The sequence below is a fragment of the Squalius cephalus genome (genome assembly GCF_949319135.1).
Source record: "Squalius cephalus genome assembly, chromosome: 10".
Lineage (NCBI taxonomy): Eukaryota > Metazoa > Chordata > Actinopteri > Cypriniformes > Leuciscidae > Squalius > Squalius cephalus.
The window spans coordinates 10,494,954-10,517,839 of NC_137131.1; the positions used below are offsets into that span (position 1 = coordinate 10,494,954).

Here is a 22,886-nt window from a genome sequence, read left to right on the forward strand (position 1 = left end):
TTTTTTATGAACTTACATTTCACGCTGGTAAAATCCCTGAAGGTCTCTATCTTTGGAAAGTACTGTTCTTAGAAGCAGTTTAACAATTTTTTCAAGAAAAAAATCATAAGGTTAAAGTAACCTTTTTATTGGTCAGCCCTCAAAGGTCAGATCTCTATATCACAATAAGACATATGCAGGGTTTTTTTTACGTTTATTTAAAGATTTATTTAATAAGAAAGATAATTGTGCAGAAGCAATTTAAAATCAATTTGAATATATAAAATTATAACCAAACAAATAATCAAACAATGGAAATCAAAGCATGTCGAAAAGATCACTGAGGAGGACTGTTTCATCACCATCCTCAGGCCCAAAATTAAAACTCCATCCTTCATAAGCAGGTTGTTCACCCATAAAAAAGTCATCATCCATCCGGAGCGTATGAAGTAGCTCCTCTAGACTAAAATGCTGAAAACCCCTTTTACTATGAAACGCTTCTTTATTAATGAAGGGATTGGTGCCCATGTCCTCATTCTGATCTTTCTTGAACTTTCTCTCTCTGCCATGATCAGGGTTAGTTAGATGGTCCATTTGATCATAGACTCGCCTCTTCTCTTTGTCAGACAGCACCTCATAGGCTAAGGAAAAAAATGGAACAAAATTATTAATAAAAAACTTCAGTTTGGTAGTGAATAAATGTATTTTAGGATGTACACTTGTGCATCCACACACACCCTGAGCAATGTGTGTGAAGGTCTGCTGTGCATTTGGGCTTTGGCTCTTATCAGGATGGTGTTTAAGTGCCAGCTTGTGAAATGCTTTCTTGATCTCCCTTGAAGATGCAGAGCGAGGAACTCCAAGAACTGAGTAATAGTCACTCACACAAATACAGGCACACACACATAACAGAAGCACCATGCATACATGCTCTGCTGACGCCATCATTCACCTGAAGATCAAATGAGAATAATAACCAAACCTATACACATATACTGTTCAAACATCGGCCACAAAACATATTTAATGTACCAGCAGAAAACAAACATGTATAATGATATATCAAACAAAGTGACATTTGTTAACAAATTATGCCAAGTATTTTTTCCTCATAAGTAATGTAAAAAATGTTTTCCATAAGTGCAATTACGTTTAACTTTCTTTTTTTAAATCAATCCACTCATCAAGGTGTCCTAGCAGAGTAATCACAGGTGTAGTTCATCACATTAACTATGGACATGCTCCCTCCAATTAGTCTGAAAACCAGAAAGTCTCAAAAAGGGCTTATTTTAAACAGCATTGCTGTTTTATTAGGTATAATTTAAAAAAAATGTTTTTGTAGTTTTGCTAGTATTGGTATTGTGGTGGGTTTTTATCTTTATTGGGGAAAAAATCATAATGATGCACACACAATTACAATACAATGGAATTCACACTTTTCTAGTGTCCAAAAACACATGGGCCCACTAAGGTTTCATAAGAAAGAAATTAATAAATTTCAGCAAACTTACCAAAGTAGGCCTATATTACACCCAGAACATTCCCTGAAAAAAATAGCAAAGTAAAGTTTTTACTTATCCCGATCAATAAACGCAGAATTTCAATCAATGCTGGCCAGCGTTTCGAAACGTTATTGCGCTCTTTTAGTGGTATTTCCTCGTGAACGAATTAGTGTGAACAATTTCAAAAGATTCGATTCATTAAGATGATTCAAAAGATTCACTACGCCATAACATCCATTCACGTGAGGGCGCTGTGTTTTTGTTCGCCTGTCTCTTCACGGTAGTGCTGCTTCTTGAGAGCGGATTGTAAACACACGGCTATGGCTGCTGAGAGGGGCGGAGGCGACAACGACGACGTTAACGACGAAATGGGGAACCAACTACAGCTCCTGCCAGGTGCGTATTCCTATTTGTGTCCTATTAAACACGGAGTTATATCAGAGTCGAAATCATGCCATCTTAATGTCCTCCTCAAAACTTGCAGGGAGATCTTTACAGACATTTCCAGATCCGCAGCAGTCGCCGTGCATGACAGCCGACAGGTTTTCTTTACAAACTGAAAGTGTCTGCGTATACCTGTTATTTAGAACACACACTATTTGCACTTGTGTGCAAAGGTATTTTTATATTTAAGGTATTTAAGCTATTTAAAATGGATGCAACAATATTTTGAAGTCAAGTGTTGTACGCATTTTGTTGTTTTATTGTGTTGTCAGCGAACAGTTGTTATTCACTGCATTATGATTATGTACCTATATGAGTTATTTGCTGATATTGCTTGATATTTGCTGTTTGCTTAATAGTGACTTCATGTTTGCCCGTTGTCCTCAGATGACTCGTTGTAATGTAGTAGTTGACTAAATGAAAGTATGAGTCATGAGTGAAAATGGAGTAAATAATAAGAGGAATTATATTCCACTTCTAATCTTTCTATTTCTTTTTTTTTTTATAGAAAATGAAGAGGAAGAGGAGGATATCATGGAGACTGAGGATCGAGATGGTGAGGATGCAGAAAAGCCAAGTATTATAAACTTTGACACGAGTCTGCCAACTTCACACGCTGTGAGTGAAACACTAATAAGATTAAAATCATTTTTAGGATATAGCTCTTTCACTCATTTGAATTCATTAGCATGCACGTTTATGGATGATTTTTTGCTGTAAAAGAAATCTCAATTTATAGAAATAATGTAACCAAGTCATCAATAGTTTTTATTTTTATTTTGCATGTTCGTCTTCATTTGTGTGTGTATTGTGAAGTATCTGGGCTTAGACATGGAGGAGTTTCACGGCCGTACCCTGCATGATGAGGACAGTGTGCAGAATCTGCCGGTTCTTCCCCACGTCGCCCTCATTCTGATCCCAGGTCAGACGCTGCCCTTGCAGCTTTTTCGACCACAGGAGGTCAGCATGTTCCGCAACCTCATAAGCCAAGACCGCACGTTTGCCGTGCTTGCACAAAGGTATTAACAGACACAAGAAGTAGGATAATAACTACTCCACATTAATGATCACGTACCTTTGATTCCTCTTCAAAGACATTATTTAAGCAGGTTGCAGTAGAGGGTTTGCAGGTGTATTGGTATTTCTTACATTTGTACATGTGTGTCATAGTTTGACCAGGTTTCTATTTCTCTCAGTCCTGATACGAGTGGAGCAGAGACAAAGGCAGAGTTTGGGACGACGGCAGAGATCTATGCATTTCGTGAGGAACAGGAGTACGGCATCGAGACAGTGAAGATCAAAGCTATTGGACGGCAACGCTTCAGAGTGCATGAAATTCGCACACAAGCAGATGGGTAGGGGTATTCACATGCTTTCAGTGGGTACAATGCTGTTTTTCATTGAATTCAGTTATGTAATAATTGAAAAAATTAAAACTATGTATTTCGTAGGATTCGTCAGGCAAAAGTACAGATTTTACCGGAAAGGATTCTGCCAGACCCTTTATGTGCACTGCAATTCCTGCCCCGCTTGCATACATGCACTCCACAGACCAAATGCTCACAAACAACACCACTGCAGGACCGGTGCAGCCAGACCCATAGACAGGTAACTGACATACAGGTAAACGCACATCACTTTAGACCACTTTAGGAAACATCCAAGGGGGTCACAGGATGAAATTTATAATTATTATAAATGCAATTATTGTTGTTGTTGTTGTAGTTGTTATTATATTAAAACATCTAACTATTATTATTAATGCACTAAAAATCTAACTTAATTAAAATGCTAAAAAACATACACTCAAGATCAAAACTGAAATATTTTTCCCCCTCAATAACTAGTTTTTGTTTAAGAACATGTAGTATATATATATATATATATATATATATATATATATATATATTTATATTTATATTTAATTGGACTAGTTATTCTACTTTATCATTGTTTTGCCATTACTCTTCTACACGTAGCTTACATGTGACTTTCCCTTTCACTTTCTTTCATAGAAGAAGCTCCATTGTGCTGGTATGACCTCATGGCCTCCCTGGGTGTATGCCCTCTATGACTCTGTGAGTTTGATCTCTTATTATTAATTTGATTATATCATAAACAAAAGATTTTACACTATACATTATAAAGTCTTAAAGGTGCATTTTTTGTCACTTAAACCATTATACCTTTTAGAAATAAGAGAGAACTTATTATTTACTTATTGTAAATATTATTTAACTTTTATTCTTATTATTTATTTAGATTGTAAATACATTGATCCGTTTCTAAAAGGTACAATCTCAGCAAACTATCATCATCATTTAGATAATATTGACAACATTTTAGCACTGATGGTCATGTATGTGTTTCTCTCCAGAAAACTCTCATGAGCAGAGTAAAGAAACAACTCCATGAATGGGATGAAAACCTCAACGACGAGTCCCTGCCTACAAATCCCACAGGTGCACACTGAGCACGAGCACACAGACACTTTCAGGCTCACACACACAGTCAAGTAGTTAGAAATTGTCTCTCTCTCTCTGCAGATTTCTCATACAGGGTGGCCGCATGCCTACCAATAGATGATGCTCTACGACTTCAGCTACTGAAGATTGGCAGTGCCATCCAGAGACTGCGCTGTGAGTTGGACATCATGGACAGGGTGTGTATGTGTATAGTTGCCTTTGTCTATTAATCTTCATATATGTCTTTCTATTTGTCTAGGAGTTTGTTTTATGCATTGTAAAATGCAGGAAAAGATCATGTTCATTTTTTTTTTTTTTGTCCCTTTACAGTGCACCTCTCTCTGCTGTAAACAGTGTCAGGATACAGAGATAACCAGCAAGAATGAGATCTTCAGGTCAGACAATGATTTTTTTTTTTTTTTTAAATGCTGAGAACTGAATTTGACAGTGTAGTTATATATAATATATTGTTTGGCAATTGAGGAGAATTAAAGGGAAAGATTACTAAAAAAATATATTTTATTATCAAGGCACCAAAGCCTGTCAAGCACCAATGAGGAAAATAAAGCACCCTAAAAGTTCCATGAAAGTGGTCGCATGAACGATTCATCCATGCTTATCTTTCATTTTTTTAAAAACATTTAGACATTTGTGACCCTGCCTGTGAAAACCCAGCTAAAGTCATTTTTTTGTGATTCAGTGTTTTCTACATAAAATCATCCTACACAATGTAAAGAACATTCTGTGAAAATATAACCTTGATATCTTTAATTTTGACTGAGTAAGGCCATGTCAAAGATGTGCAAAAATTCAGGCTCAGAAAATCATATTTTTGAGAAATTCAAATTTAAAAATAGGTTATTTGTTAAAACTGCAACACATTTGATCCATAGTTACCCTGCATATGTGCCATATAACACATTAAAGCTGAGATTCTCCCCTTTATATGACACATCAGTGGAAAAATTCTTGAAGTTTTGTAAAACAGGTCTATTTATTATGATGTGCATGTCCAAAAAGCTAAAAGCATAAAAACATTGAAACGAATGGGGTGCCACAAGAGCTTGATCGTAGCAACAATTACCATGTCAATTCGGTGGAATGATTTGTATAACTTTATTAGTAAAATGTAATATCAGTGAAAAAAATGTCAATGATATATCAATTAAATAACATAACATTTCTCATTCGCTGAAATTATCATTCTCTTACTGACCCACGGTGTAACATTGAGTAAATCTGGAGTAAATAAATAAATAAATAAAATTTCAAGGGATATTTTAGCCGGGGTTTCACAGGCGGGGTCACATTTCTATTGTCAGAACGTGATCTTCTGGTGAAACAACTGACTTCTCTCTGGTGACGTACGTCGGACTTCTCCAGTAATTTAGTCTACTTAAAGTCCCGGACGGTGAACTGGAAGTTGCAACCGACTTTACTTCTGTGTTGTGACGTATTTCCAAGTGAAACGGAATATTGAATAGAGGGCGGGGTTTTACTTTAGCGCACCTCCTCTCCATCCCTCGCTCATAGCAGACTAACGGTTGGAGGGGGATGGTTAAGGATATTCAATCAAAGCCATCAAACTGACGTCATCAGAGGAGCAACGCCATTTCAGATCGGAAGCAAATTTTTAGATTTTGATTTGAAATGATTATTATTATTATTGACAAACAAATTATTTTCTGTGTATTAACTTGCATGGATTAATTATTCACCACAAGGCTAACATAGTAAATAAGGTCAATTTTTACTTCATGACGACTTTGAACCCTGCACCTTTCTTACAATCGACTGCAAGCTCGCAGTCAGATCTGCCTCCATCAGTTCTACAACTGATGGATAGAATCAAGTCCCCTCCCTACATTTTTTTATTCGAATGCACATTACAACAATGTGTCGCTCCTTCTGTTTTATTGCAACTTTAATATTCAAAGTCCTCTGAAGCCATATGATAGCTTTAGTTGGGGAAAAGATCAAAGTTTACATTGTAAAGTCATTATTTCCCTGTTGAGCTTTTCAATGTCTTTAGGCTTATCAAATGATGACAGACTTGACATTTTTGGGTGATCTTCTCCTTTAAGATGGAAATGAAAACAGTTACTCATGCAACACTCCTTTGTTTTTAGTCTGTCTCTGTATGGGCCAATGGCAGCATATGTGAATCCACATGGTTATGTTCATGAGACACTTACGGTCTACAAGGCCAACAACCTCAACTTGATTGGACGGCCTTCCACACTGCATAGTTGGTTTCCAGGGTGAGATTTAATGCTTTTGTGTGTTCAATAATGTGTTTTTGATCACTTGAATTTTGATTAGCCATTGTCACATCAAATTTGATGCATTTCTTTTCTTAGGTATGCGTGGACAATTGCTCAGTGCAGAACCTGCGGCTCTCATATAGGCTGGAAGTTCTCAGCAGTAAAAAAGGATCTGAGTCCACCTCGGTTCTGGGGTTTGACTCGTTCTGCCCTGTTACCGACAATCCCACAAGGCGAGGAGGGTGTCAAGGGGTCACGCTTGCTGTGCCTGTGATGTGATCTGACGATTACTTGTGACCTTTATCCCAACAGCTCACAAGCATATGCTCCCCGAGGGGTCTCCTCTATCACCCCCAAAACATGAGACTCCAAACCACACCTAGAGAGAGAGAAAGTGTGTTTGTGAGTTTATATGTGTAGATGTGTGCATGAACAGGGAGAGGAAAGAAAAAGGGGACAGTGATGCATAAGATACAGAAGTAGAAAGTTGTTGCCTTCACACACCTTGTGCTGTGTAAATTACAGGCTGATACGTGCAATATCATACCAGATGAGCTCTTTAAGATTACAGTCTGTTGTAATGCACTTAATTTACAGTCTTTTCTTCATCATTACTGACTAGATGACAGTTATTGATGCTCTTTAAGCAAGATCTTGTTTGGATGTTCATGAAATAAGTACCGTGTTAAAATAAGGACAAATCTCTAACACCATCTCATTTAGTCTGACAAAAAGTCTTTCATGCCCACATTTATTGACATAATCAATCATCATCATGTAGAATACCTCAATCAATGTATTGTTCTTGGACATCTAAGCTTCTTCAAAACAAGATCTAAACTGCTTAAAATGAAATAATTCTCCACATGCTGTCTCATGTGCTTGCTTTGAGTACTTGGCACACAACAACTGGCTAAAATTTGCAGATTGTGAAGAATAAAGGAAATATCAGGGAGTTACCCTTTGTTATTCTCAAAAACTATTTTGTATTTCTCAGTTTCTCTGTTTTGCTTTTTCCTTTGTCATTTGATTATTTGGAGACCATTTAATTAAATGATGGTTTGATGTATATTTAGAGATGAGAGCCAAAAAACAGATGTGTGTTTCCAGGATGGAAGTAGCGTGTGACAAACTACAGTCTCCACTGAGAACGTCCTAAAAATATAAAGATTCTGTTCACATGTTCATTAAATGGAGTGCAAAATACACTTTATACAGACAATTGGCACATGTGTATATTCTCCACCGGTTACATAAAAAAACCACTGACTTGCATATCTGTAATGTTCAAGACATAAAATACTGTTCAGTACGAATAAATTCTCACCAATAAACCGCTTCTGAAAAGTCACAGTGTGTTTCATCTTTAAGGAAATTTTGGTAACACTACAATTTGTAGAAACATTTATAGTATGGCATTCCAAACAGCCATAGTTTGATCACAGTCTGAACACATTTGTAGACAAAAATTATGAAATTATGTTGCAAATATTATTTTCAGGATTCTGCTGAAATAGCCTAATTGAGGTCATGTGACAACAGTGAATCATACTACTGCTCGAAACATCCGTTGCGTAATGCCTACTGTATCTTATGCTACTTCTTAAAAGAGAAGGAAGTATACAGTACATACCGCAATAATTTAGTATTTCATTTTGAGCACGGCTATACTTCATGCGTCATGTTTTCATTTCCGACCAAACCACTAGAGGGAGGTGTTGGTATGCTGTCGCGCGCTTTCTTCTTCACTGGCTCTCACGTTATTACGCAACACAACAACAAACGTCTAGCTGTACAGATGGATGTCTGATAGTCACGTACGCGTTCTCTTCTTTCCGTTCGTGTTCTCTTTAAAACAGATCCCTGATGGTCCGAGCTGATAGTGAACTTTATCGTATCTAGTTTGTGTCTGTTTGCGCTAGAGAGAACTAGCGCTTTAGGTGTTACTCCGTAGTAGCGAAGCTGTTATTTGTAGATTTGTTTTGGTCCTGTCCTGTCGATGCCTCAGGAATCTCAGGAGGGGCAGCAATCGCTGCCGCTGGTCCGATCTCTGGTCAGCCAGATGCCGACCATCGTTTTGTTCTGCAACAACAGCCCGCGCGTCGTGAAGCCCGTCTGGATCAACTTCCGAGGGGAGCCGCAGCCATACGTAGATATACAGCCGTACACCGGTCGAAGAATGACAACTTATGTGGGTTCGTCAAATTATTGTTGAATTACGTTCTTTATAAATTGGTAAAATTACAGTATGAGGCGTTCTGCTCGTTTTAATCCTGTTAACGTTATACCTTAAGAAGTAATAAAAAAATGCCATTCAATACAAACCACCAGTTGTTTTGCACCAGGCAAACCAAACTGTTCAGTCTGGTTGAGCTCAATTGAGCTGTATCTAGTCAAAAAAGAAACTGCTTGAAAAATTAACTTTGACCCCAAGTGTAAGTGATTCGAAACCATTGACATCTTGGTTAGACTTTTTTGCAAGTGGCGTTCACTGCTCACTGCAGAGCAAATGGGTGGAGCTTGACGTCCAGCTCCCCCTTTCTAGACGTAATGGGACCCTACCCTATCCCTAAACCCAGAGGTGGAGCTTGGGGAAGGTCAAGCTCCATCCATTATGTCCAGAGACATTGTCCACACAATGTACATTATGTACACCCTCTTTGGATGTAATTTGGCTGTAATGGGTGGAGGTAGGTTCAACCAAACCCTAACTTTAACCATGTCTCCATCCCTCCACCCATTAGTTCAACCGAGGGGGAGCTGAATGTCATTTGGCTCTGCAGTGAGCACCATTTGCATTGCAGAGCCAAATGGGTGAAGCTTGATCTAGTCCAGCTCCACCTCTGTGGGCCTAAGGGGTGGAATTTAACTTAATTAGGCTTGGGCATAGGGTAAGTTTAGGGTTAGGGTGTGATTGGACCTTCTAGCTCCACGAGCAGACTCTTGTTCTTGACTTCTTCATCATGGCAATAAAATGAATAATCTCAAAGATATTGTCTCTGTGCCTTAAAGGGTTAAGTAGTGCAATAATCTATTTGAATGTCATTTTCTTATACTGCATTTCTGTTTATGTCAGGACACCCATGGATGTTTCGGGATGCAGAGACTGACGATCCAATGGTAGTCAATAGTAAAGAGATGTACTTGCCAGCCTCCGTTGAAAATGGACAAGTCTCAATTGCGCACATCACATTGCCTGGTAAACATTTTTCACTGGCTTTTGCTTAAGTATTCAGGCTGATAACCAATTCACTCCTTTTATAAATTAGAAATCTTACACTAATATTGAGTAACTGTGATAACTGTATTTCTAGGCACGGCAAAAAAACCAACACTTGACATTACTTTCATTGTAAACGAAAAGATCTTTAAAAAAAAATCTGGAACCACACACACACACACAATTATAGGATCATTAATCAGACTGTGAATCTAAAATTGACTTTGCACTTAATATTTGTTTACCAGTGTTGACCTTGCGAGATCGCTGTCTGCAAGCTGTGAGGCGGTTGGTGCGCAGAGAAGATATCTGTCGGCTGGAGATCGCCCGCTGCCTACAAGATGACCTTTCTCAGAGACCCAGCATCCACGCCGATCTACGACGCATTAGCCAGCGAGTGGAACAGAAGTTACTGGAGAACAGAGAACAGCAAAACAGATGAAAATATGAGCGTTTACTTGGACATATTTACTGACCAGGCCTGTGCACCAGCACCATATACAACGGACAATGTAGTCTGACACTGTAAAATACAAACCTGAAATCAGGTGGAATATTTTCTTAAGCAAATGGATGCTTTAAACATGTATCAAGCAATGCATTCAGGTCATTTAGGCTTTAATGTGTGGCGCTGACTTGAGAGCCCACAGAAAGAACTTTAGAAAATGCAGATTTTGTGTGATTGTCTGTGTAGTTCTAGTAGACCTTGCAATAGCTCTCGGTATACTTTTACTCTGTTACCAATAACTTTATACTTGGAAAAATGTTCTTTGTAAATAAAAATATATATAAAAATTTGTAATTATATCTAACTTTCGAATTAAATCTAACGACTCTTGCATCAAGCCAGCATTCATTATATCTATCTATCTATCTATCTGTATGTATATATATATATATATATCGTTGGCAAGGGAGGTACGTTACTAGCACGTCTTTGATCCCCCACTTTATGCTTCATGTTGGGGTTGGCGTGTGGGGTTTGCTGAGGCTGGTTGGTGTAGTTTAAGGTGAGCGGCTTGGACCTCAACCTTGCTGATAGTTGCAAGATTTTTCCCCAGATCACAACCGCACTCCACTGGACCTTGTTTGTGGAGTGAACCACAAGAACAACCTGTGAACAGAGACCTTAAGTATTTTTGTTAGTGACACATGTATTAACTCATCTGCTTGTCTGGCCGGTTGTCCTTTTTTGATGAGACCTGTAAAATTTCATGTTAAACAATAACAAGACAATATTTGATACATTTGAAACAGAATCAGTTCTGTTCGATGGGATCCATCATGACATCCTGCAAAAGGAAAAAGTTAAGTATGGGGTGGACAGGGCAAGCTTGCTTGCTCTCTGCCTTCCCAAAGTTATGCACTGCACAGGTGTGGCATTGTTTCTTTCTGCCACAACAATAACCCAGCTCAGGATAGTTTTATTGGGTATATTTGACCCTGTGGGCCCACTTAATAAATTTAGATACAGCTGTTTTGATTGACATAATTTATTTGTCTTGGAACACCATATTTCACACACACTTTCACACACCCCTCTCTGGCCAGAGATTCATACGTTTTTGTCTGCCATAGCAGTTTATGAACTGAATGGGGAACATATATGTTTATTAGGTGTGGAATACCACCAAATCTGAACGGTAACAACTTTTACGACGACAGAAACTACTGAACATAGACACACTGTGGCATTCCCCTTGCGACAGTGTCTAAACGTTAGGATATCAATTTTCAATTGTCCGATGTAGTCGCCATGTGAGTTTAACACAGTGAATGTAAACCTTACTTTTCAAAATCAAATAGATTAAACACTTTAAATAATAATCGTATAGACCAGTTGCAGTTGAGAGAGTCCGTTTTAATTTCTCAGATGCAATTTGTCATTCATTGCACAATTTCAATTTTTCTAACTTTTTGTTGTTGCTCATAAGCTATTTAAAAGAAGATTTGGAAATCTTCACACAATCTTTGATCCAAAATGAAAATAACATTTCCATCTCGTACCTCTGGTGATGACAGCATGTGATTTCAGAAGTTTAATTAGATCCATTGTTTTCAGTGAATCTAGAAAATTACCTTCTAAATGAAATGGAGTGACCAATATTTTTGCTTTTCCAGCCATAATTTCTCTTGTGGCCTATATTGTATTTTTCTTTTCCATAGAATTCTGCATAGTCAATAACCTATTCATGCCTTTACCACTAGTTAGTTAGTGTAATAACCCTCACCATGCCAAATCCAGCCTCAGTTTTTTTTTTTTTTTTTTACAACTTTATTTATGATTTTCAACAAAACATTGACATAAGTTCAGCATTTATTACAAAAGTTGTGTGAACTCCACCCCCCACCCCCCATCCCCATCCAGGTGGTATCCCCACAGAAAGGAAAACAAGCATACAAAAAATAAATAACAATAAAAAAAAAATAAAAAAATTAAAAAAAAAAAAAAAAACGTAACATTCAGAATACGGGCATTGAGGAGACTAGAGACAGAAAACAGAGCAAGAAACTAAATTACCAACAAATAAGAAAAATGATGAGTCAAGCAAAAGGCAAACTCTTGATATGCATTATGAACTGTGACCAGGTTCTGTCATATTTACCCTCCGAGCCGTGCACTGTATATCTAATCTTTTCCAGAGCTAATCCCAACATCACCTCTCTAATCCAATGGACAATCCAGCCTCAGTTTTAACCGATTCGTGAGTCATGCTCTCACTTCCGCTATTGAACTTCCTGCAGTAGGGCTGTTACTGGTACCTATTGAAAGCAGGTTCAAAGAGTGAGTTGAAGAAATATGAAGAATTGCTGAAACCAGTGAATAATCAAAAACAATCAAGTTAATATGATAATTAACTAAATTTGAAACGGTCTCTGTAGTGATCATTGAAAATGCAGCACCTGGCACACAAGTCTGATACACTGGATTGTCTTTCTGTGTGAATTGTCATTCAGTTGAACTTCAGGCTGATTGGATCGTCAGGCTGTGATGGCACTCTCCTCGGCCTGGCTTTTGATCCATTCTGCCACAAAATTGCATAATGCATGGCAAAATTGTCTTTAGGAAAAGTCTCAAGTGAATTGTCACCTTTGCACTGAATCAGTCTCCCCATGCTGACCCCTCTCAGAAGTGTCAACTTCCTCTTTTGGAGGGTGGCTCTAAGATGTCTGTTATGTGCTTGTTCAAATCACAATTTCTATTTTAAATTGGTCACACAATCTCATTTTCATACTATGCACAAAAATTATCTTAGTTAACATAAACCAAAATCTTAGAATCTCTGCAATGGATCAGGTTTTTTTTTTTTTACACTGTCTCCCACAAGGGATAACGGGATACAAATTCTAGACATCTTCAGATAGAAAGTATAATATTTAAACACGTGCAGTTAATATCTTATTATTCATCACTTTAGAGCACCTAGGCTATTGCTCGGTTTTATATATCTCATATACATTAATAAATCAAAGTCTAACTCATAAAAGTTTCTTTATGACTCAAAATTACCTAATTATCACAGAGTGCATATTCCTATTATTATGATTTATAATTTTAACAATTTATGCATTTTTTAAATTTGTTGACCTTATTTCAACATTTCTCATTTCTCTCTTTATCTTTCATTATATTCAATCAGAATTAAAGTCTTATTCAAACAAAAAGCAAGTTTCATTTCTACAGAGAGATTCCGAGGACTCCTGGATCTGGCCTGCCAAATTGACGTAGATTTTTCCCTAAACCTAACTAACTGTGTCGTCTCCAATCGACGTTCCCTGGGTCGTCTCCAATCGACGTCCCCTAACGTCTCCAATCGACGTTTAATAAATAGTCTACCTAATTAACTTGCTTCCTGCCCTAACTAGCTTTCTTCCTGCGCAGGAATAATCGACAAACAGACTTCAGCAAATGTCCTTTAAATGCTTTAATCACGGCCGGAGGATCTCTCGAGCAGTTCTCAGCGAATCTCTCCCAAGAAGAAGCAAGGCCGGAGGATCTCAGACAAATTCCATTGAGAATCCCACCAGCTAACACGAATACAACCGTTTTTATAGAATAGGGAGGTACAAAATGATATGAATTTGATTGGTTCTTCATATGCAAACGCAAACCCTTCTGTTACTAGGTAAAGCAAACTTTGTTTTAATGATTACTTCATTGTTAATCACAAGTTCAAAGTTTCAATTCCCATATATGTTATTTTTACACTCATACAACAAAGTCAGAGGGGTATGGCAACACAACATACAACATTCAAAAACACAGGACAGAACGTTTTAGTACATTATGTTTCAAAGTGTTATCATGTTAGGCCTAAAAAGAGAAATAACGTTAGATGTTAGAAACATGGTTAGTTTAATATACAGTTTACTATTTTATCTATTAAAAATCCACCCCAGAATCTATCCAAAACTTGTTTAAAACTTTTCTTTCTTTTTTTGTCATTAGGCAAATAGCAAACTGAAACAGCTAAATAGTCTTTATTCACACATGATAAACAATATTTTCTATGGCATCGTTTGGCCTTGATAGCACCTTCCATTCTTGCTGGCATTGTTTTTATGTACAGTACTTTTTCACAGTCTCTGTTATTGACTTCCAAATAGTTTCTAGTTGTTCCCAAAGGCTTGCTTTTGATGAAACTTTTGTGCGATCTATCTTTCCAAATTTGTTCAATAGGATTTAAGTCCGGACTTTGACTTGGCTAACTTTGACTAAAGAGCTTACACATAATGGTGGATTAACCATTACAGAAGCATATAAAAATATTTTGGTAATAGCCAATACTGTTAGTTTAGGACAGCTGTGACACAAACCTTACATTAGATGGTCAGGCCTATCTAATAAATTGTTAGGCACTGTGTGTATATAGTAGTTTTCTCTAAAAGTGGTTTTGCTTGCTTTTAAACATCTACTTCAAACCCAACTTAAATTACAATACATTTTCTGATGCATCTTTCGAACTAAAATTATAAAATTGCAAATGAGGCATGATGCATTAAGGTAGGTGTTAATTATTTAACGATAGTAGATTTTAACCAAAATTGTGATCTGTTCTCATTTCAAGGATTTTGTTTTATATAGTTAACTCTGTCAGGTTGGAAGGAGCAAGTTGTCACATGTTTTCCTGTAGCTCGAGCCATAGAGAGAAATTCATAACTCTCTATGGCTCTGGCTCAAACATTAGAGTTGGCGCTTGCCAAGGTCATGGGTTCAATTCCCAGGGAAAGCAATAATTGATAAGAATGTAAAATGCGTAAATGTAAAAATAAAAAGTTTATACAATTTATTAATTACAATATTTGTTGGCCAAAACAATGGTTTGATGTTCCTGTATATTTATATGAACTGTTTGTGTTTTATCGCTTTTGAACTGATTTTTTATTTATTTATTTTTTATACATTTTAGATGAAAAGCACTTTAACAACTTACCCCATTTTGTTCCTCGGCAGATCTGGGGCGTGTTGCCACGAAGATCAACGTGTTTTCCTCGAACTGCATCTTTTTTCTTCTTCTGGGCATTGTGGGCAATAACGTCAGAAATGTTCAACGGCTTTTTTTTGTTTTGTTATTTTTTGTTTTGTTATTTTTTTATGTGACTTTTTGTAATTCCTGTATCCACCTTACAGAAAATTGCTTTTCAGAAATAAACCCACCCTGCGATATACTACCTCTAGCGTTTCTATACAATTACAAGTGATATTGCATTTTAACTTAATTCTGTAGGTCAAATTAAATGTTGATTTTCATATTCCTTCAAAGTCACATGCTTGAAATGGAGGAATGTGCACACTCCATACTTGGTGTGTCTCAAACTAAGCGTTCACCACCCATGCTATCCAGGGTCCAGTACGGTGAGGACCGTTGACAGCAGTGAGCAGTGAACGCATCGCCGCTAATTACTTACGCACGTGATCCACCTGAACTTTCATCCGCATAGGCCTTAAGGTTTGTGAGATTAACTTTGCTGTTGCTTTGACATAATCGGGTTTAATCAAGACTATTACACACTTTCAGACTGTTTACCGTTCTTGTGATCGCCGTTATGTGCACTGACGTTTGGGGTCACAGTTTTAGGTCAGGCATGAGGTTTCTGCTAATTACTAGCATCTGTAGTTAACTAAGAGCTTTGTAAATAAACATGTTACCGCGTTTTACAGTGTACACAGGTTTGTGCTTTTATTTAATAATGTGTAGAAATAAATAGATAGTATAAAAGAGCCGTCGATGTGTTTCTAACCTTTTAGCTAACCTACAGAAAAATGCCTGTCTGCTGACCAATGCGTTTTTAAAGATACGTTTATATATTGAATTAAAATGATATATTAATTAATTAATTAAGGGAGTAAATATAACTCCCTTTTACTTAAGTGAGTCTCAAATGTACTTGTAACTGCATCTGGTTGCTGGACTGCATCTCCACTTTGAATTTACAGTGTTTTGTTTGTTTTCAGTTTTTCAAAGAGCCTGGAAGTGAACCCATCTCAAAATTGGCTTAGAAACAGCTGCATCTGTTTGTGGTTCTGATTTTTGACCCACGTATACATTTTCTTTCTTTCTCAAGATCCTAGTACGATGAACCGCAAAAGGGAAAAGGTGAAATTGACATGGCTGAATAAGGTGCTGAGCTCTCCCAGAAAGCTCATGAAGAACAGTGTGGGTGTGGCACTGCCCACATGCTGGGATGGAGATGGTCAGGATAGTGGTATGAGCGAGGCTGGCTCTCCTGGTCTGAACACATCTACTGGGTCAGCTGGACTTGGCGACGTGGAAAATATCCATCTTACCACTCCAAAGCACTCTTCACGAAGTACACCGAAATCACGTTTAAAATTGACTGGACCCCACCGAGCACTCCGGAAAAAAAACAGTCCTGGTGAGGTGAGTAACAATAAAGATTTTTTTGTTCAGTTTCCCCAGTCAATATATATATATATATATATATATATATATAATTTTTTTTTTTTTTTTATAGTGGTTTTATGTAACTTAGTAGTAGAAGTGTGTATTTAAAAATTGCATGTATTTGAGAGGATTTCCATGATTTGTGTTTTTTTGTGTGGCATTTAGGACACGGTTACAGGGCAACAATCCTCTGTTGAGCCTTCACCTCCCTCTGCTGGGAAAAAACACAGGAGTCCAGAGGATGGACGGAAAATCATTTATCTCAAGGCGCTGAATGATGCAGTGGGGAATGCAGACAAAAAGTCATCATTTGGTGGGCCTAAAATTCTATTTGCGAAGAAAACCCCAGACAAAGCTGTGAAGGCAGAGGAGGAGGAAAGCTGCTCTGACCTTGATTGCTGCTCATTCAGTGAGAAGAATGAACCACTTTCTCTGCTCACGACTAAGGATGATGGGCCTCCCCCGCTGGAGATCATTGACACAGAAGATGAAGGGGAAGTAGTAAAGCTGGACACCAGGGTAATGGATACTACTACTTTTTTGGGGGGAAATAAATGAATTATTATGTTCAGCAAGAATTGATCACAAGTGCCAGTAAACACTTTTACATTGTTGCAAGAAAATTGAATATTGATGATTAAGTACCAAATCAGCATATTAGATTTATTTCTGAAGAAACATGTGACATTAAAGACTGAAGTTATGATCCTGAAAATTCAGCTTTGCATCACAGGAATTATTACATTTAAAAAAAAATAAAGCAAACCAGAAAACAGCAATTTTTAATTGTAATAATATTTCCCAATATTACTGTTTTTACTGTATTAATAAAATAAATGCTACCCTGTTGAGCATGAGAGACTTTCAAACACACACACATATATATATATGTATGTATGTATGTGTGTGTGTGTGTGTGTATATATATATATATATATATATATATACACACACAATCCTATATAAAGAATGTTTATTCTGCACTATTTTAAATGTCTTTTAAAAGAATTGATACTGACTTTGTCTCTATGCACAGAGTGTGATCCTAAAGCGGCCAGAATCGCCGGATTGGTCGGATGTTGAGGACTCGGAGCAGGTTGAGGTTTTCTCGCAGGATGAGTCCTTTGAGCCGAAGGGGCAACAAACAAAGGTTGAAAGGGATTGTGAGCTTGTGGACTTCAGTGACGCTCCTCCACCATTGGAACTCAACCTTTACTCCTCATCACCAGCAGATTTAAAGCCTTCAACATTCTCACAAGCCCTTTGGAAATTAGAATCTCAAGGGGCTGACACTACCCCAACCATCCCAGCCAGGGATGTGGAGCTGTGGTCGGATCGTCCGCCTCAAACTACAACCTCTGACCTCGCAACCCCCAATAACTATTCATGCTGTATGTCAGTTAAGCGGACCCTCAAATTACAGCAGTCCATCAGCAGCAGCTCTACACTGGCCGATCCTTTTCCCGAGCTCAGAAGCATCACCTACGCCCCCTTCACACCTGAAAGATGGGATTGCTCTCCTCATACTACACGCAGGACTTCGGAATCAAATTACTCATCCTCACGGATGCTTCTCACTGCTGACAGTGACACCCGCAGGATGTCGGTTGGCTCGGAGCCTCTTTGGTTGTCAGATTTTACCTACTCAAATGCAGATTCTGCAGGATTTATTGACACGCACTGTCACCTTGACATGCTCTATGGGAAGTTGGGTTTCCAGGGAAGCTTTCAAAGGTTTCAGCGCGAGTATGCAAGTAGTTTCCCTTTGGAGTTTAGGGGCTGCATCGCAGATTTCTGCAACCCACGAATCACAGAGAGAGAGGCCATCTGGGAGGGGCTACTGGCAGAGGAGAAAGTGTGGGGTGCATTTGGTTGCCACCCACATTTTGCCAAAGAGTATAACCACACTCATGAGCAAAGCATCTTGCGTGCTATGCGACACCCTAAGGCCATAGCGTTTGGAGAGATCGGTTTGGATTACTCGCACAAGAATTCCACAGACTCAAGGAAACAGAAAGAGGTATGACAGACTGGATGATTACCTCCAAATGTTTTAAGCATGTATTTGAGAGAGTCAAAAGAACATAATTTCTGTCTTTTTCCTGTCAAGGTGTTTGAACGACAGTTGGAGTTGGCCGTCACTCTCAGGAAGCCTCTAGTCATACATTGCCGTGATGCCGATGATGATTTGCTGAAAATTATGAAGAGGTGTGTCCCCCGGGATTACAAAATACACAGGTCAGTTCTCATAAATCAAACACTCGGGCCAGTTTTTCATGTTCGTTCTTAGAAATAATAAGTAATCTCATTTAAATAAAAACTCATGGCTCATATTTCACTCTAACATTAAACTAAAGTAATAAGTTGTATTTGGAATTAAACAATGAAGCATGTTTTAAGGAGCATTAATATTTATTTGATGTATGTATTATTAAAATATTTACAATATTTGTTTTTTTCCTATTTTTAAATCATTCTGTCCAGTGTCCATACAGGATCGTAGAATCTATATATTTTTTTCTGCTTTCTTTTTTTCTCTTATATTATTTAGATAAGTTTATCATTTATAAAATAGAATATCTTATTTTTTTAAGTGAAATTACATTTTATTGAGATTCACCCTACTGCATAAAATGCCTACACTAATACTAGTTAGTCAGTGTTGCCAATTTAGTGCCGTTTTCTACAAAGAAAAACTGAGTAGCAACAAATCTAGCAAATTATTATTTATTTTGTTTTATTTTTGACTGCTGGTTAACATTTAGTTGCTTTCCATTGATAAAAAGTATGTAAATGAGAACGGCTTTATTGGACATTCGGCCATAGATATATAAACATATATGCCTCATTAGCGGCTGTTTCTATGGGCCGCTATACGTAAGCCGTCAGTCTTATTGGAACGGTCAAAACACTGGTCCGTGAACACTCGAGAGCAAGTTGACTGACCGTCTGCAAATGTACTTAGACGTATGAATATCTAAATCTGCAATAGACTTCAGCAGATGATTTTGCTAAACTAACAATACAACAAGACGAAGGCATCAGCTAACAAGACGTGTTATGTAATATTGAGTTAATACATATAAAAACACAAACCAACATTCTCGCCTGTGAAAGGTTATCCCATTTCTTCTGGAATTTAAATCTCAGCGGTTTCACAACCAGAAGCTGCGCAATTTTGCGTCATCATTGATTCTCACTGTGAGAGACATCACGCTGACTGTTCCAAGATGGCGGGCGCGCCAACATGCCTGGAGTGGTCGAATGTTGCATCTACATACACATATCTATGCATTTGGCTATATATTATATTAAAATGCAGTATGTGAACATGGATTAGGAGAGAAACCGCATTACGTCATTATCTGTATATGTATATGCAACAAACTTTTTGAGCAGGATTTTGCTACTTTCCATTGAAAATAGTTGGCAGCACTGGTCAGAGTTTATAGTCTACTAACCTGTGTTCATATGTTTGCTAGACACTGTTTCACCAACAGCTACTCTGTGATTGAGCCGTTCCTAAGTGAATTCCCTAACCTGTGTGTGGGTTTCACTGGACTGGTGACGTACCAACGCGCTTTGGAGGTTCGAGAAGCTGTGAAAAAAATCCCACTCGACAGAATCCTACTGGAGACCGATGCACCATATTTCCTACCCAGACAGGTATCAGTGCTAGTTACTAAGCACACATTGTTTGATTCCACTAACACATATGTGCATTACTTGTCTAATTTGTCATTCTTTAAAATACACATACATTCACCTCTCTTCCTCTTTCTGTAGGTGCCCAAGTCCGTATGCAGGTTTGCTCACCCTGGTATGGGCATACACACACTGCGTGAGATTAGTGTGCTGAAAGGAGAGCAGCTAACCACAGTACTGCAAACAGTACGGCAGAACACTAGACACATATACGGACTGTGATTGGAAACGCTGTTAAACTACTTATTTTATCAACTGGAGTCCTTCAAAATCTTAGTCCTGCTAGCAGTTTAGTCTTCCATCTTTGGCATTTTCTTTTCTTTTTTTTAAACCTTTTTCTTGTGTTTACATAACAATGTCTTCAAGAATTGATATTCCAATGTACTATAGTGTGTGTTAGTAAGTGTATGAGCATTGCTACTTAAGTTTCTTACCGTGTTATAGGGAATTTCACATCTGTTAAAACCGTTAGCAATGATACATTTTAATATCTCTTCAGTTTTGTGTTTTAACATGGTTCTCTGTTCTCAGGTTTCTTTGGCCGTGTGTTTGCATACATGCTTACAAGTTATGTATGCTTTTGAGACATAAGTGACATAAAATGCCATCTTGTGTCTTCCCTTATATTAGAAACCAGTCATTTTCACATGAAAGTTTATGTAAAAAGAAAATGTGAAACAGATTGTGAAAAACCACAACAAATAGCTTTTTACCAAGTTGTTGGTTTTATATAAATGTAACTTTTGTTTAAATAAATGTATATGCAACATGAATGGGTTTATGAAATTAATTTTTTGAGAAAGACAAGGCTGCTTTTCCTTTTGTGACTCCATTAAAGGTTTAGTTTCATCTGTAACACAAACATGACCTTGAAACGCATGAGAGTGAGCAAAGAAAATAGAAACTAGAGGCAGAAAGTTATTTCTTTGTCATCCTTTATTTTGTCAAATCAATGTGTTAGAAATTGATTTAAACTGTAAATTATTTTTATGATTTAGGAGTTGATTTTTGTAGGATTGGTAGATCTTGTCAGAATTCTGAAACAAATGAGAACATACATTTAGCGTGTTAGTCTGAAGAACACTAAAACTATTCAAATACAACGGTGTCTTGAATTTTCTGTCAGAAAGCACTTTTAGTTAAATCTGGGACTTTTTCTGAGAAATTTTCCATTTGTTTGGATCTGTTTAGCTCACCAAATGGAGAATCACTAAGAAGATTCACAAGAACCTTCTGCAGCACAGGACCGTATTTCTCATATTCTGCTTCACTCAGAGACACGGACAGTTGGAATGGAGCACTCATCTAAACAGGTAGTGAGAACAAAGTATGACTACAGTTGTAACTCATTGAAATATTTAAATGTGCACTTGCTGGTTTTACCATAAACTGATCATCCTCTTTAATCACTGGGATCTCTGACTCAGCAGCATCTCTTCTGCCCACCCGTGGTGGCCTTCGACCCTTGAAATGGGACACACACAATATATCTGATGCCAGACTTCGAGTATGAATTGATGTGATCTTGACCAAATTTATTTTTTAAATTGAGTTCCTAAAATTGGTTAACTCCAAACAAACTCAGACACATCCGCTAGACATATGCTCACCTGTGGTTTCTGATCAGGACTGAGGAAGCTGGTGCCGCCTCTTACAGATTCGACACATAAGGAAAGAGCACATAAGAGCAGGAACATGTGGCTGGCACGACTGCGCAGAGGCATCCTGGGAAAGTCACCCGGTTTAGTTCTGTTTAATGACAACAATCTTAACGACTGCACTTTAAAAGTAAAATCATTTTATATAAACTGAGTGTGCAGAAATAGTAAAAAAATCATTCAATCCCACCTTTTGTAATGATCAAACTGCTTCAGTAGGTCTGCACACAAAGATCTGCTTCTCACTTTTATAATAGCCTTTGGTTAACAATTAGCATTAAAATCTACAAATGAAACTGTGAAAACAAACAGAACTGAAAATCCCTGATTGTTACTGTATGTGAATGTGTGACAGAGATTTACCTTAAGGTGATATGAATATGATAAGAGATGATGACAAATAAAGTAATATGGTGATGTGGCTGCTGTGTCAATAGATATATGTGTTACTAGACCACTGAACTATTGCCTTAGCAGGTTTAATTTACAGACCTGGCAATTCATCTGTAACCGGAGCAAATATCTGGTACGAACACACACTTTTAAGTGGACTCACCCTTGTACATGGTTGGCAGCATATTCTTCCAACAACATGATCCTATCCATAACTGATATGCATGTACTGTTTTTATGGCAATTAAAACAATTATTTTACACTTATTTTTATGGTTCTGAATACAATCCATTTTCTTTTTATCAATAATAATAATGTAGCATAAAGTGCCATTTTTATGGAGAATA

The 22,886-nt window shown here is 37.6% G+C and overlaps 5 protein-coding genes across 11 annotated transcripts; 3 read left to right on the forward strand and 2 right to left on the reverse strand.

The window, feature by feature from the left end:
* Positions 1-232: 232 nt before the first annotated feature.
* On the reverse strand, positions 233-1,565 carry LOC307166362 (uncharacterized protein). 2 transcript variants are annotated; one of them, XM_079884668.1, is made up of 3 exons: positions 1,491-1,565; positions 717-931; positions 233-620 (listed from the first exon to the last, which is right to left on the reverse strand). In XM_079884668.1, the coding sequence occupies exons 2-3, from the start codon at positions 925-927 to the stop codon at positions 298-300; spliced, it is 534 nt and encodes a 177-aa protein (XP_079740794.1). In that variant the 5' UTR covers positions 928-931; positions 1,491-1,565; the 3' UTR covers positions 233-297. The 2 variants fall into 2 exon arrangements, with proteins under 2 accessions (XP_079740794.1, XP_079740795.1); XM_079884669.1 differs by lacking the exon at positions 1,491-1,565 and adding an exon at positions 1,012-1,047.
* A 169-nt stretch (positions 1,566-1,734) lies between these two features.
* crbn (cereblon) lies at positions 1,735-7,877 on the forward strand. Of its 3 annotated transcripts, none has more exons than XM_079884630.1 (11): positions 1,735-1,877; positions 2,434-2,543; positions 2,742-2,944; positions 3,122-3,280; positions 3,377-3,533; positions 3,944-4,003; positions 4,303-4,387; positions 4,472-4,587; positions 4,721-4,785; positions 6,520-6,651; positions 6,751-7,877. In XM_079884630.1, the coding sequence occupies exons 1-11, from the start codon at positions 1,802-1,804 to the stop codon at positions 6,926-6,928; spliced, it is 1,341 nt and encodes a 446-aa protein (XP_079740756.1). In that variant the 5' UTR covers positions 1,735-1,801; the 3' UTR covers positions 6,929-7,877. The 3 variants fall into 3 exon arrangements, with proteins under 3 accessions (XP_079740756.1, XP_079740755.1, XP_079740757.1); XM_079884629.1 differs by having other exon boundaries at positions 1,737-1,877; positions 3,941-4,003; XM_079884631.1 differs by lacking the exon at positions 1,735-1,877 and adding an exon at positions 1,962-2,023 and having other exon boundaries at positions 3,941-4,003.
* Positions 7,878-7,994: 117 nt separating this feature from the next.
* Positions 7,995-10,399, forward strand: vhl (von Hippel-Lindau tumor suppressor). The gene is made up of 3 exons (XM_079884671.1): positions 7,995-8,849; positions 9,731-9,853; positions 10,123-10,399. The coding sequence occupies exons 1-3, from the start codon at positions 8,654-8,656 to the stop codon at positions 10,314-10,316; spliced, it is 513 nt and encodes a 170-aa protein (XP_079740797.1). The 5' UTR covers positions 7,995-8,653; the 3' UTR covers positions 10,317-10,399.
* Positions 10,400-15,719: 5,320 nt separating this feature from the next.
* Positions 15,720-21,257, forward strand: tatdn2 (TatD DNase domain containing 2). Of its 3 annotated transcripts, none has more exons than XM_079884583.1 (7): positions 15,720-15,825; positions 16,442-16,758; positions 16,948-17,301; positions 17,819-18,802; positions 18,893-19,020; positions 20,265-20,448; positions 20,569-21,257. In XM_079884583.1, the coding sequence occupies exons 2-7, from the start codon at positions 16,453-16,455 to the stop codon at positions 20,707-20,709; spliced, it is 2,097 nt and encodes a 698-aa protein (XP_079740709.1). In that variant the 5' UTR covers positions 15,720-15,825; positions 16,442-16,452; the 3' UTR covers positions 20,710-21,257. The 3 variants fall into 3 exon arrangements, with proteins under 3 accessions (XP_079740709.1, XP_079740710.1, XP_079740708.1); XM_079884584.1 differs by lacking the exon at positions 15,720-15,825 and adding an exon at positions 15,886-15,954 and having other exon boundaries at positions 20,569-20,779; XM_079884582.1 differs by lacking the exon at positions 15,720-15,825 and adding an exon at positions 15,974-16,046 and having other exon boundaries at positions 20,569-20,779.
* A 158-nt stretch (positions 21,258-21,415) lies between these two features.
* Positions 21,416-22,633, reverse strand: ghrl (ghrelin/obestatin prepropeptide). Of its 2 annotated transcripts, none has more exons than XM_079884683.1 (5): positions 22,336-22,633; positions 22,098-22,236; positions 21,871-21,951; positions 21,684-21,792; positions 21,416-21,524 (listed from the first exon to the last, which is right to left on the reverse strand). In XM_079884683.1, exons 2-5 carry the CDS (start codon positions 22,209-22,211, stop codon positions 21,517-21,519), a joined length of 312 nt encoding a protein of 103 aa, XP_079740809.1. In that variant the 5' UTR covers positions 22,212-22,236; positions 22,336-22,633; the 3' UTR covers positions 21,416-21,516. The 2 variants fall into 2 exon arrangements, with proteins under 2 accessions (XP_079740809.1, XP_079740810.1); XM_079884684.1 differs by having other exon boundaries at positions 21,422-21,524; positions 22,098-22,212; positions 22,336-22,470.
* Positions 22,634-22,886: the final 253 nt, after the last annotated feature.

Coding starts and splice junctions, on each gene's coding strand:
- LOC307166362 (XM_079884668.1), bottom strand. CDS start 927: ATGATGGCGTCAGCAGAGCATGTATGCATGGTGCTTCTGTTATGTGTG. Junction 621..716: donor CTTCACACACATTGCTCAGG/GTGTGTGTGGAT, acceptor TTTTTTCCTTAG/CCTATGAGGTGCTGTCTGAC.
- crbn (XM_079884629.1), top strand. CDS start 1,802: ATGGCTGCTGAGAGGGGCGGAGGCGACAACGACGACGTTAACGACGAA. Junction 3,534..3,940: donor GCAGCCAGACCCATAGACAG/GTAACTGACATA, acceptor TTTCTTTCATAG/AAGAAGCTCCATTGTGCTGG. Junction 4,004..4,302: donor TGTATGCCCTCTATGACTCT/GTGAGTTTGATC, acceptor GTTTCTCTCCAG/AAAACTCTCATGAGCAGAGT.
- vhl (XM_079884671.1), top strand. CDS start 8,654: ATGCCTCAGGAATCTCAGGAGGGGCAGCAATCGCTGCCGCTGGTCCGA. Junction 8,850..9,730: donor AAGAATGACAACTTATGTGG/GTTCGTCAAATT, acceptor TGTTTATGTCAG/GACACCCATGGATGTTTCGG. Junction 9,854..10,122: donor TGCGCACATCACATTGCCTG/GTAAACATTTTT, acceptor TTTGTTTACCAG/TGTTGACCTTGCGAGATCGC.
- tatdn2 (XM_079884582.1), top strand. CDS start 16,019: ATGTTACCGCGTTTTACAGTGTACACAG. Junction 16,047..16,441: donor GCGTTTTACAGTGTACACAG/GTTTGTGCTTTT, acceptor TTCTTTCTCAAG/ATCCTAGTACGATGAACCGC. Junction 19,021..20,264: donor CGGGATTACAAAATACACAG/GTCAGTTCTCAT, acceptor TATGTTTGCTAG/ACACTGTTTCACCAACAGCT.
- ghrl (XM_079884683.1), bottom strand. CDS start 22,211: ATGCCTCTGCGCAGTCGTGCCAGCCACATGTTCCTGCTCTTATGTGCT. Junction 21,952..22,097: donor GTCCTGATCAGAAACCACAG/GTGAGCATATGT, acceptor TCCCATTTCAAG/GGTCGAAGGCCACCACGGGT. Junction 21,793..21,870: donor AAGAGGATGATCAGTTTATG/GTAAAACCAGCA, acceptor CTACCTGTTTAG/ATGAGTGCTCCATTCCAACT.